The 13,687-nt window shown below is 44.8% G+C and overlaps 1 protein-coding gene across 1 annotated transcript in view; it reads left to right on the plus strand.

Moving 5' to 3' along the window:
* Positions 1 to 13,687, plus strand: part of ABL2 (ABL proto-oncogene 2, non-receptor tyrosine kinase) — a 45,464-nt gene that overhangs the window by 24,022 nt on the left and 7,755 nt on the right. The window contains exons 2-9 of the mRNA XM_071435873.1: positions 5,858 to 6,028; positions 6,726 to 7,021; positions 8,275 to 8,547; positions 9,270 to 9,354; positions 10,949 to 11,126; positions 11,713 to 11,897; positions 12,187 to 12,339; positions 13,165 to 13,254. Coding sequence (XP_071291974.1) covers positions 5,858 to 6,028; positions 6,726 to 7,021; positions 8,275 to 8,547; positions 9,270 to 9,354; positions 10,949 to 11,126; positions 11,713 to 11,897; positions 12,187 to 12,339; positions 13,165 to 13,254 — 1,431 coding nt within the window. The remainder of the gene's footprint in view (positions 1 to 5,857; positions 6,029 to 6,725; positions 7,022 to 8,274; positions 8,548 to 9,269; positions 9,355 to 10,948; positions 11,127 to 11,712; positions 11,898 to 12,186; positions 12,340 to 13,164; positions 13,255 to 13,687) is intronic.

A 13,687-nucleotide genomic window follows, 5' to 3' on the forward strand; every position in this document is an offset into this window, starting at 1 on the left:
AGATTTCCTTTTATTCAACTTTTCCCCACTGCTGGAAGAACTAGAAAAATGCTTTAAATGGATGACTTAAGTTGTACAGGAAGGGTAACCACTCTCAGGAAACAGCTTTGAAGAGCACCACAGGGAATAGGGTAAAGAGCTGGGAAGAGCTGCTGTGCCTGAAAGGTGGATTCTTCCACTGAGGAAGTTGAGTGTGCCAGAATTAAGATTTTATGTCATGCACTTACTATGAAGAGCACAGGAAAAGGATGCAGATGTGGTGGATGCAGGTGTCAAAGTGATGGCCTGTTGTGTAAAATATCTATCTAGGAAAATCAGTTTTAAGAGAGAGAGAATGCCCATCTAGAAGCCAGAAAGATGCTTGATTTTATTCTGGCTGGGTGCATTGGACAGGACCTTATGAACTGCTTTGTACTCTGTGTCCTTTCTACTGGAGAGCACCTTCAGGAGGGTGCCTGGAAAGAGTGTAGGCTCAAAATTACTCTGCTGCAGGAGACTTACAGGCAAAATGTTTCTCACCAATAATGCCACTGCTGGCAACTACATGGTTCCCATCAGGAGCTCTTAACACACCAGCCAGCCATTAGGCTTTGGCTACAGCCTCTTCTGACAGGGGCTAAAATTGATGGGGTAAGTAGGGATATGTGCAAAATACATTATTAATCCAATTTAACTTCCTGCTAATCCTTCTTTGTTTGAAATACCAATTACTCATCCCTTGTACTTTAACTAAGAAGTAAATGTGTTATTTTAGCTAAGGCTAGCAACTGCTACAGCTGAGGCTAATCTAGCCACAAATCCATACATAGCTTGCCCTTTCCTGGTACCATTTTAGGTAAGGGTGATTGTCACAAAGCTCATCCATGTCTTTCTGAAACTCTGCTGGCTTTTTCCACAAATTCTGATTATTCTTTGTGTGTTAGCAGATATGCTAAGCTTAGTACAAATGCCAGTGTAATTCAGAGTACTTAGAGCAAATGCAAACTGAGAAAACAATAAACTGCAAGAAGCAAAACAAAGAGGAAAAGAGAGAAAGCCTAGCAGCTCTCAAGTAAAGGTGTCTCAACCTCTGACCACTGGGTAGAACGCTGCAGGATTCACTGAGCTTGGTTTTGGAAGAGGAAGAAAAGAGCTCAACCCTTCCTAAAGTCAGAACTTTAAGAACAGCAGTATTCAGGTGTCCTAAGTTAATTCTTTGCCTAGTTACTTTCCCACAAATGTCAGGTATTGGTTGCAGGGGAAATGACTCTTGTCAGAAGCAATATGGGAAAGGCACCTCCTCATCATCACAGCATCTCCACAGTTCTATATACACCTTTTCTACATTCACAGCCTTACAGAACACAGACATTTGGAATAAGCCTGCTTGCTTACCTTTAGTCTGGTTTGAATCATCATCACACGGTGCAGCTGCCCCATCACAGAAGGTGAAGCTCACAGATCATGGAAGTGCTGCTTTCTTGCCTCTCTGGACTACAGTAACTCCTCTCCCCCTACCAAAGCCCAAAGCACAGACTTCCCTCTCCCTGCTCCCTTTTATACCCCTCTGCAGGCCCACCACCCTCCCAGGTGTGAGGCTGCCATGGTGAGTGCTGGTTTGTTAACCCTTCCATGACCAGGAAGGAGCCTGTTGTGCCACAAGGCAGCTCTACTGGAAAACCAGGGCTTTTAAAGAATTTATCAACAAATCTGGGGGTTTTGAGAGGTAATTTGATGGAGCCCTTGTGGAAACTGTCCCATATTATTAAATCAGCAAATGTGCAGCTCAGACTGGATGCACTGTGCTGGCCTTGCTTTCTGTGTCTTTCTGAATTCCTGACACGTCCAAGAGCATTCACGTGCTCAGTGTTTGTCCCTCTCCAAGATGTGGATTTTCACCAACATCCTTTGCTGTTGATTCCTGTAAGTAGTGCTCCAGCAGTGGTATGTGGAGTGGAAAAGTGAATCAATCTGGGCGGTCCCCTTAATGGGTGATCTGTTTTGTAATTTGTGCAAAGGAATTTCTCCAAGGAAACTGTTTGCTTTCTTCCCAAACACTTTGTTACCTAACTCGTAGTGGAACAAAACTGTCTCTCCAGCTCATCTCAAAGTTGTTTCAACTTGCAGTCCATTCCCCACATCCTCTGTGTGTTCAGCAGTCCCTGGAAAGCTCCACCCTCCCATCCAGTTAATAACCAGTTAGCCCAGGGTCTGATATTTCCAGTCTCTGCTCTGCCTGCCCGGCAGCGCTTCCTTTCCCCTTGGCCCCCAGCCTCACAGGCAGTGACTGCTGTGTGTGGAGCCCCTGTGCTCAGCCTCGTGGTGCCAAGCAGCCTCTCTGGGAAGCACAGCAAATGAGTGTGGGGACAGTCCTCTTCCAGTCCAGCAGCTATGGCAAGGAGGGCAGGCTGCTCTGCTGCCTCAGCGAGGGCACCTCTGAACCCGCTGTGAGCTTCACAGGTAGGATGCTCGGCGTGGAATCCTGTCCTGTCCCTTTCCTGTGTTTTTCCAAGTGCTTCAAGGAGGATGAGGTCCTTTCAAGTTTGTGTTTGTCTTGTAGTATGAGGCCAGCCACAGGCAGGTGTGAGATTGCCAGCTTTTATTGGGATTTTAGGATTAGTGAAATGCTTATTTTCTACAAGTAGTTACACAATATTTCAGAAATAGAGACCGCTTCAGCACTTAATATGACTCTGAAATTTAAAATTTAGCATATTCTACCTCCTGCTCTGAGACCAGAGAGATTGGTAATTATAGTGTTTGAGACCAAAGAGATTGGTAATTGGAGTGTTTGCAGCAAAGGTGGGGGACAAAGCACCCCTTACATGGTGGCTGGATAGGAAAGCTTTCATATCCGGAGAGAAGCAAATTGTATTGTGGGAATAAAGAAAAGGAAGGAGATGGATGAAGCATAACCTCCTTGTGTGACTGTGTATTACTTGTTCACTAGGTGATGATGTCAGTTTTCCATTGCATAGGAAATGAAAGTGATAATGTAAGATTTATGGTAGGCCTTGAAAAGGAGCTGATATAAAACGGAATTTCCCAGCTCATTTCCTGACTCTTGGTGTGGACTGAGCTCACAAACTGTTCAGCTGGAGGGGCAGCATTGGTGACATGCTTTGGTTATCTCTGTGGTGATCATATTTCTATTTTGTGATGGATGGTGTAGATACCACACTGTATGGAACAGGGTGGGCTGGTATGGAATTATAACCTGCAAGAAATATTTTTGTGTCCTGGTAAAAACCCCTTTAGGTGTTTGGGTAACCTTTCCAGTTATTTAAGCATTCAGGTCACTTTAACAAGTAAAGGAAGTTAGTGAGACGTGAACTCTTAAAAGCATTTGATTTTTAGGTAATAAGATTTTTAGGTAAGCACTGTAGCTAAGTGATTGAAGCTTCCCATCAAACATTAACTTCTGCTGGCTTTTTTGTCCATCAAGCGGGTGTTAAGAACCTGTGCCAGCCTCCCAGGCATTCCCAAGAAAATGCTAAGAGTCCCACATGTGCTTTGACTTCCCACTTCCAGTCCAGCACAGCCCCACAGGTTTCCATGTGGGCAGAACTCTTGGTGCTGAGCAGGTGGCATTTCTGCTGGCTTCACCTTGCCTGCAGTGGGCTCAGCTGGGCTGGCCCTGGGCTGCTTCAGGCTATCCATGGGTGCATGGATGAACACCTAACTTTGTGTCTGTGAGCAGGGCTTGGCTGCTCAGTGTGTGAGCTTGTCTGGCTGGAGAAAGAAACTTAAAGGATGCTTTGACTTAGAATAAATGCTATGTTTTTGTTTAAAGCCTTTCACTGGCTGGCAGATACATAATTGAAAGTAAGAAGGTAATTAACACCATTAAGGGGTTTTGGAGCTGAAAGGTTGGGTATTTTTTGGAAACTGCCTACTTTTGTGTTTGCTCTCTAGCAGAGATGTGTAAGTCTCATACAGCACATTTGACTTTGCTTAAAGCATTGAAACACTCAGAACACAAGTCACTGTAGGAGCATAAAGAATGTATTATTTAATTAAATAGTATTTTTACTCCATAAAGGGAGCTGGATTTAGGAGCTGGTGTTCTTTCGTGGAGCTGAGTATGCACACATCCAGCCCCAAGAAAATACAGTGGGATGTTGGCAGCCATGCTGTAATGTAGGTGGCTGAGCATTGGGATTTCTTATTTTCCATGATAGCTTCCAGCCTGATGGGTTAACATCTTGTAAAACTAATTGCAGTTGAAAGTTAGGAATAAGAAGGGTATGTAAATATTGCATCTGCAGGCAGTGCAATCAAGGAACTGACATTTTGGTGCCTTAGTCTGTAGGCTCTTCTTTTTGTGCTGGGAGAACCTTGACAGAAGGCTACTTTTAGGTTATTAAGTAATTGCAAGATGAGCAGGTTATGCAAGAAATAGAACTCTGAATAATTGCCAGAAATGCAGTCAAAAGCCACTTAGCTAAGTTAAAAATGGAAACAGAGCAAAGCTCAACCACTTACTTTCTCATATACCTACAATACAGTTAAAAAATTACATTATAGGCTGGAAGCCCCCCATAGAGTCCTCATTTTCCAGGCTTGAGCTCTGTCCTGTGACACAGATTTGGCATGTTACTGTTCCTGTTACATGGCACAGGCTTCTTCCTGTTTTGTGTCTCACTGACTTCCCAGTTTTCCTATCCTGTGCTGCATTTGCACTCTTTGTTCCTTTTTCAAGTGCCTTACAGAGCAGCTCTTGCTCAGGAGTGTAAATCTCAGAGGCTTGTGGAGAAGGGGGTAGGTGTAGCCACACACATTCTCTGGCAGTGTCTGTTTAAAAACATCCCAAGCCTGACTTCTCAGCCCATCAGAAATGGGCCAAACCAATGACTGTAGAGCAAAGAAAGCCTCAGATTATTTTAGAGAGAACTTTTTATGTTTAGTGCATTTAATGAAATCTCTTTGCAGTATACATTTATCTAAGTAAGTTTCAACTAGAGAATTCAGAAATAGATATTGGGACAGGGACTTAGATCTTTGCTGTCAGAGAAAAAATATATAACTTTAATAAGTATATACCTTTACACCTCCATGTGTTGTTGTTCCCTTGAGCAGCCCTCATGTATGAAACCACACCATCGCTCTTTCTTTTCTTAATATTGACATTTACTCTACTACATGTTCCTGGAAAACCTCTCCATGAGCTGAAAAGCCAGTGATGGTCTTGACATAGCATTAGCATGAAGTGTTCACAGTTTTGCTTCTTACTACAGTTCTTCCTAAACCCCTGTGGATTTAGATTAGTTTTAATCATCACAAGAACTGTAGGAACTTTTTTCTTTTGTTGCTAAAACATGTCTGATTCCTCCCCCCACTCCCTTGTAGTGACAAGTTTACACCAGTTGTCCATTGAAACAGCAAAACAGGAATGCTGCTGCTAAATACCCAGCATCACCTGTACTGCCTTCTGTCCCTGCTCCTGTCAGTTTTCCACCTGTTTGCACAGTCTTGAAATGTATTACAAATCACTGTCATTCCTGTTAATATTGAACCAGTTACTGTCCCAGCTTATACATCTCATTTGTGCCATAATTCACTCTTACTTGTATTTGTAATGTTGGTTTCAGATCCAGGCTGTGTCCACCACAGAAACAATAACATTTTGTGATTGAAAGATTTTCTTCACTACTTCATGTAATTTTAAAAAGTGCTTTTAGTTGGGCACCTACAAGTGTAGATATATAATAAATATTAAATAGAAATTTTATATACATAGCTTGCTCTTTGGCTTATAGCAGTTAAACCACCTTCTCCAGGAGCTGGACTGGATGATCCCTGTGGCTCCCTTCCAGCTCAGGAAGGGAAATGATTAGAGCTGTACACAAAGTGATTGCCTCTCCTGTCCTTTCCTCAGAGGCCCTGCACCGCCCCTACGGCTGCGACGTCGAGCCCCAGGCACTGAACGAAGCCATCAGGTGGAGCTCCAAGGAGAACCTGCTTGGAGCCACTGAGAGCGACCCCAATCTCTTTGTTGCACTTTACGATTTTGTAGCAAGTGGTGACAACACACTCAGCATCACCAAAGGTAACACTGGGAGTGTGGAGCACCTTTGGGCTTGAAAACTTAGCAACAGAAATCAGGAAGTGGAATCCCTGCCTGGATAGGAATGGGAATAGTGCACTTAGAGAAGGTGATTCCCTACAGCAATGGTGGGAAGCAGACAGCCCATCTCTCATGGTGCTGGAGGGACACCTGCTGGGCAGTTCTGCTGGGACAGGCACAGTCCAGTCCTCTCCTGTGCCAGGCTCCCCACATCACTGGCCCTGTGAGGTACCTGCTGTAGGGAGGGCAGGGGGAAATGGGTACATCATAGATGGTAACAGAACTCAGCAATTTCAACTGGGGGCAGAATCAAGAATTGAGCTTGCACAGACACCTTCTGATTCTGGTCAGCACATGTGTCAGAAGTGTTAAATCATATGGCATTTAAAGCTTCAAGAAAAGAAACATGAGCCCTCCAAGAAAATAAAGTCTTCCTATTCTAATAAGCTGGATATGAGAAGCTTTTTGAGTTCATCTCACTGCACTAAATTAGTGAACAGTATCCTAGGTATGCTGTCTGAGCCTTTGCTTCATAAATACCTTGTATGTAGCAGTTTATTTAGAAGATGATTTCTTTTGTTAAGCTATAAACCTAGGCTCAACTTGTGCTGAGTTCCTCCCTCAAGAAGGCCCAGTAGCTTGCACTGTGCTTATTTTGGTTTTTCCTTTCTGGTCGCAGGTGAGAAGTTGCGAGTCCTGGGTTACAACCAGAATGGCGAATGGAGTGAGGTACGTTCAAAGAATGGGCAAGGCTGGGTACCAAGCAATTACATCACCCCAGTGAACAGCCTGGAGAAGCACTCGTGGTACCACGGGCCCGTGTCCCGCAGCGCAGCCGAGTATCTGCTCAGCAGCCTCATCAATGGCAGCTTCCTGGTCCGGGAGAGCGAGAGCAGCCCGGGGCAGCTGTCCATCTCGCTCAGGTACGAAGGACGTGTTTACCACTACAGGATCAACACCACCTCAGATGGCAAGGTAAGCACCTCTGCACAGTGCTGTGGGGAGAGGAGATGGAGATAACATCTTGCAGAATCTCAAGTTGGAGATCCAGTATTAATATAAAAGAGCACGTGTGCCGAGGGTTTGGTAGTGACTTCCCAAAAATAACTTTGGAAGAAGTGCAGATAGTTCTTGTCTCGGCTGAAAGTAGCTGGGTAGCAAGGCAGCTGTGGTTGGAGGTGGGGGTAGCCTTCCACTGATCCCCTTAGAAGCAGCAAAGCTTTGGTAAGTGTTCTGGTTTAGGGCAAATTTGGGAGAAAACCTCCAAAGGGGGCCCCTCCAGAAAGCAAACCCACATGGCCCCTCCCCCCATCTGGTTCAGGAAGGATTCCTCAGAGAGAAGTGGAAAGAACCTGTTTATTTAACAGGCACAGCACCCCCAGCACACAAAAGGAACAATACCAGGTGACACCACTCTGTCACCGCTCTGAAAAAGATGACAAATCCAGAAAGTCTCTCCTGGGACTGGTCACTCTGTTATCAGTCCCTCGGGTGCTGGGGCAGCTGCTGCAGCCAGCCACAAGGTGCAAACTCTCAGTGTTCCCAGGTCCCAGTCCAGAGCAGGTTTGACTGGTTCCAAAAAAGGGAAAGGAGAAACAGTCCAGGGAAAATTTGGACTGTTTAGCTAAACTAACTAATGAGCAGGAAGCAAAAAGCAAGAGCAAAGCAGGAGCAAAGCAGAAGCAAGAGCAAGAACAAAGCAAAAAGCCAAGCAAAAAGCAAAAGCAGCACCATGCACTGCCCTGTCTGTGTCCTGCCAGCCGTGGGGGAGAGGCTGATAGCAAAACCAAAACTAAACTTTCACTCTTCAGAGCCAGTCTTGAAGGCACAGAACATAATATCCAACATAAACAGAACACATGAATGGGGATACAAGCATCATAACATCACCCTAGGACAGTAAGTTAGGATTCTTAACCAAAGTAGTGGCATGTTGTGTTCAGAGACCTAAGAATTCCAGCTTCTAGTCCTGTAAAGCACGAGGCAGGAGACATTTAATTGTCACAAGAACTGACACAGCTCTTTAGTGATGGCTTACACGTAGTTGCCTTCTGCAGGTAAAAATCCCATAGATTAATAGTTATTTGCCCAACAGGAAGAGAAGAAATATTTTAAAGTCCTGGTTTTCTGATAAAAAAAAAAATTAGAATGTTTGTACCTGTTTTCCAACATTACTGAAAACTTGCAGCTGCCTTTATTTAAGCAGATTCCTCTTTGTTGCTTTGCAGGTCTATGTGACAGCAGAAAGCCGTTTCAGCACCCTGGCAGAGCTGGTGCACCATCACTCCACGGTGGCAGATGGCCTGGTGACAACCCTGCATTACCCAGCCCCCAAGTGCAATAAGCCCACCGTGTACGGAGTGTCCCCCATCCACGACAAGTGGGAGATGGAGCGCACCGACATCACCATGAAGCACAAGCTGGGGGGAGGGCAGTATGGAGAGGTCTACGTGGGGGTCTGGAAGAAATACAATCTCACAGTGGCTGTGAAAACGTTAAAGGTGAGTTTTCAGATTTTGGGCACCGTTCATTTGGTCACTGTTTATGACATGAGTAAGGAAATTGTAATGTTCTCAACTACACCTCGTGATACCAACATCAGAGAATAGAGTGTGCTGCTCTGCATTAAATCCCTGCTTGGGAGTAGCTTTGCAAATCAAAGTGACCCCAGCAAACTTACACCAGTGCACATGGCTTAGAAACAAATTGGAATTTTGGCCCAGCAGGAGCTGCATGTCCAAGTCAGACCAATAAAATGGTTACAAACCCAACTTCCCTTCCTCAAGAGGAGTAGGAGCTATGGAGGCTTTAAGAAATCAGAGATGTAGAAAATACCTTCTACAAGCTGTCCTCCACTCCTGAAAAAATTCAGCTTCTCCATATCTCTTCCTTTTCAAAACCTTTGTTTCAACATTAACAACTGCAATTCTAAGTGGCCCCTGAATAAGTTAATTTTTATAGCTATACAGGGAAACAAAGTCAGTGATCCTGAGAGTCTTCCTCTCACCAACCACAACACCAAATGGGCAAGCCTGGCCCTGTCAGGGTACTGCAGATCAGCCAGGCAGCTGTTCAGGGATGGTACAGTTTGCTTTGGTAAAAGCCAAAACAGCAGAATGGAGACAAAGATGTCATAATTTATATTCCGCCAGGATGTGTGGTGTTAACCAGACCTTGGTCATGAAAATAAATGTTCCCTTCTTTTGCCTCTCTGTCTATCTAGGAAGATACCATGGAGGTGGAAGAGTTCTTGAAAGAAGCTGCTGTGATGAAGGAGATCAAGCACCCAAATCTAGTGCAGTTGTTAGGTGAGTGAAATGCCTTGCTCTTTGTGTTCTTACTTAGTCTTCATTTGGGCAGAAACTTGCCTGGTTTAAATGCAGTGGCAGCTTTTCTGTATTTATATAACTTTATGAATCAGGTCAGGTTATTGGGTGGTATTTTTGACAGCTTTATGTAATACTGGAGCTAAGAGACACTAATTTTAAATAAAACATCAAATACAGTCACTTACATTAGTAGACAATTTTGCTGTTGAGGCATGACTGTTATATAAAAGTTTGTAATATCAGCCTCCTGCTGGTTTGTGTCCTTGCCCTTAACATGCTCCAGGGTTCAGTGATCAGGTACAGATTCCTTCTCTGCTGTGTTAAATCAGATTTACAGAATAATTTTCTGTGGCTTATTTTTCTGAGAGAACAGGAAAAAATAGGAAGAAAATTCAAAGTGAAAGGAAAAATTCTATTGGAAGCACAACAAATACTATTCTCCATACTTCTTAAATCAGAGGCATTTACAGAAAAAGCTGCATTGAAAAGAACAAATTAGGCCATAATTAGGCAGAAGACACCAGATTCCTGCTGCTGTGAGGAACTCTGTGTATCACCAAATAAGTACATGAGATCAAACAACTTAGGACTGGAAAAAATCCACAGGCTTTACATGGTGACTGTGCCCTGTTGTCTCACTGGCAGATGCATGATATGATGATCATTATTAAATAGCTTGCATAGCTGTTAAATCCACATGCACAAAGATTCTTAAGGAGACACCCTAAACCTTTACTAGTGTTTAATTGCCTCTGGATTTCTGGCACTTTCAGAAGTAGAGCTGTCAAGCCAAGCCTAGGATGAAAGGAGAAATGTGAAGAATGTGAAGGCTTTTACTAATGGCAACTGTTCTGTACCTACTTTAAAAAAAGGGCACAGATGAAGTGTGTGCCAGCCCTGTCTGGTTCCAGGAGCAGCAATTCAGAGATTTGTCATCAGAGAGGTGCACTTTTGCTCTTTCTGGTGCACAGTGCTTTACTCCTGAATGTGTGAAGAGCTGCAGGGGGATCCCAGAGCTGTGACAAGAGTATCCTGTTGCCCTCCTCCTCCGCCTTGACATGCTTTGTACAGTGACTGTAGCAAGGAGTCATCCCAGGAATGTGTGAGAATGCTGCTCTAGGAGCAGGTCCCACCGTGCTGATTCCCTGCCCAGCACATGGGAGTGCCTCACATTACTCTGCAGTGACATTTCAGTCTGGAAATCTTGCCAGCTGACAGGTACCTGCTTCCAGTTGGCCACTCTTCAGCTTTATGAAGGCAGAGAAGGGAAGAAAAGCAAACTGTGTGTTCATAATTCCTCTTTTTTCATTCTGTAACCTTTCAAAGAACAGAACTACTGCTTCATGAATATTAGATAGGAATAATGGTGCTTTCATAGACATGTTTCTCTCTATCCATAAAGAGGATGGAGAGAAAAACAGACAGAAGCCCTGAGTTTGGGCTGCACTGACCTGGGTGTTGTACATGGAAGTCTTCACTTTCCCAGAGGAGCACTCAGTGGTACAAAATGCAGTGTTAAATCAGGAGCAGTGGTGAGGAAGGGAAGCTTTATTCACCTGCTGCTCCCTGGCAGGTGTGTGCACCCTGGAGCCCCCGTTCTACATCGTGACAGAGTACATGCCCTACGGGAACCTGCTGGACTACCTGCGCGAGTGCAACCGCGAGGAGGTCAGCGCTGTCGTGCTGCTCTACATGGCCACCCAGATCTCCTCTGCCATGGAGTACCTGGAGAAGAAGAACTTCATCCACAGGTGGGGAAGGTCATGTTGAGCTGGTACAGTTTCAGATTGCAGTGGTAAACAGGCCACCAGAATGATGGGCCAGGAATTCCAGCTTTTGGGAAGGTTTCTTCCACAGTTGGGATTCACACTGGCTTATCCATTGGCTCTGGTGGCTTCAGTACTGTTTTGCAATAGCTTTTCCCCAGGACTTTCACAGCAATCTTGTGCCCAACTGCCTGGTAACACCTGTGTTGCAGACAGTGCCCACCCAAAGTCCTGTTGAAATGCAGATAAAGCCATGCCATAAACCTGTTACCACTGTGTGATGAGCTGCTGATCCCATCCTGTCCCATCCTGTCCCATCCTGTCCTTGACACCCTAACAGCCACCATTACTGAAAACTTAATAGAATTTAAAAAGTTAATCCTAATCCAGATTTACCTCATTGCTCCTAAGAATAAATCCACTCAGTTTCTGACACTGTTCAGGGCAAAGCTCACCTTGCCTCTGCCTGCTGCATACAGAGAGCACTTCCTGATCCAGGGGAGCAGGGCCCCAAAACTGCATTCAAAAGCCCTGCTCCTGCTGCAGTGGTGTCCTTTGTTCCTTTGTGCAGGGACCTGGCAGCACGGAACTGCTTAGTTGGAGAAAACCACGTGGTGAAGGTGGCTGACTTTGGCTTAAGTCGACTCATGACTGGTGATACCTACACAGCCCATGCTGGGGCCAAGTTCCCCATCAAATGGACAGCTCCTGAGAGCCTGGCCTACAACACCTTTTCAATCAAATCAGATGTGTGGGGTAAGAAAACTCACCTTCAGAGTCCTTTTCTTGTTCATTTTGCTTTTTTCTGCCAGCCCAGACAATAACTTGCTTTCTGGCCTGGGCAGAAACCCTTGTGAAGACAGTCACAGGCCAGGCTAGAACTTCATGAATTAATAATATTTTTAGCATATGATGTCTCCACATAGACTGGCCTGAAATACTTGCAAGGAAACAATGCTGCCTCAAGCTGCAATGAAGGCCACAGAGTAATGAACAACAAAAGGGCAGACTTATGACAAGGAATTTTGTTTTCCTCCTTTTGCAGCCTTTGGGGTGCTGTTATGGGAAATTGCTACCTATGGGATGTCACCATACCCAGGCATTGACCTCTCTCAGGTGTATGATCTGCTGGAAAAGGGCTATCGGATGGAGCAGCCAGAGGGGTGCCCTCCCAAGGTGTATGAGCTGATGAGGGCATGTGAGTATCTTCTTCCAATTGTGGGGACAAAGCCTGGGAAGGTGGGAGCAATCTGCAATTAACAGCAATACCTGATCCTCAGCATGTCAGAGTTAGGGTGGGCTTCAGTTATGAAACAAAGAAGGTGGGGAATGATGAAGGATATTACTGCTTCAAAAACCTTAAGGAAGCTGACAAAAGCCCAAAAGCTGGGAATTCATATGATCATAATGCAAAACAAGCAGAATGCCAGTCACTTTCCAGACCTTATGGTGATACCAGCAGACAGTGCTTCCAGAAAACATCCTTCTAGTGCAGATTTCTAACTGCAGAAATTACACTTTTCATCATGATACTCTTCTGTAACTTCCCAAGCTCCATCTAGGATCAAGGCACTCTCCTCCTCTTTCCCCCAGAGGGTCCACACATCCTTCTTTTGGAAGGGTCTGCCTGAAATTCAGTATTAAGAGCATGGGAGCAGGATGGTGCCTGAAGCTTTACACACTCAGTTACCTGTGACTGGGCTGGATGTGTTCTGTCCAAGCAGCCAGGGTAGCGAATACAGAATTGTCCTTTGCCCAAACAATTCAGAAAGGGGGATAGGGAGATCAGAAAAACCTGCAGAGGTGGCAGAGAGCTGGGATTTCTGGACTTGGTTCTTCCTTCTCCTGATTTGTTTGTGAGGATTCAGTAGGGTGCTAACTGCTGCCAGGAGTCAGCACCTGTGAATGACTCTAAAGCCTGTTTAACAGTGGGTCAGAGTGTGACTACTTTCTGTCTGCTTGGACAGAGGAAAAATTCATCTCCCTGTTTCAGGCTCTGAGACTTTGCTTTGTGGCATTGCAGGCTGGAAGTGGAACCCACCAGACCGACCTTCCTTTGCTGAGACCCACCAGGCTTTTGAAACCATGTTCCATGACTCGAGCATCTCAGAGGGTGAGAGCTGCTGTTGTTTTCTTCCTGAAACAGCACTGGAGGTTATCCCCAGAGTGCTGTGTCTCATGGATGGGCCCTTAAGGCTCATCTGCTGGCAGTGGGGGTAAAATGGATCTACATCCCTTATTCTTTTAGCCATAATTGGGATAAATAACTTGTTTCACAAATATTGAATAAAGTTCAGACACATTCCATCTGTGCAGGGAACAGTGTAATTTCATTTGAGCAGTAAATGCCAAAGAGCTGATTTAAAGAATATTGTCTCCTCTAGCAGAGGAAATCTCTTGTTTTTCAGGCTGAAGAGTGAGGAATAGTAAGTAATGGAGAGAAAGAAAGATGTATGCATATCACAGTCCCTTGCTGACTGCAGCAATTAGGTCACAAAATATTATTCTACCAGCCTCCACTTTTAACAAAGTGTGCTTTAATCTCT

The sequence above is a fragment of the Agelaius tricolor genome, unplaced genomic scaffold (genome assembly GCF_023055355.1).
Source record: "Agelaius tricolor isolate 1412-34295 unplaced genomic scaffold, bAgeTri1.0.p SCAF_11, whole genome shotgun sequence".
Classification (NCBI taxonomy): Eukaryota; Metazoa; Chordata; class Aves; order Passeriformes; family Icteridae; genus Agelaius; species Agelaius tricolor.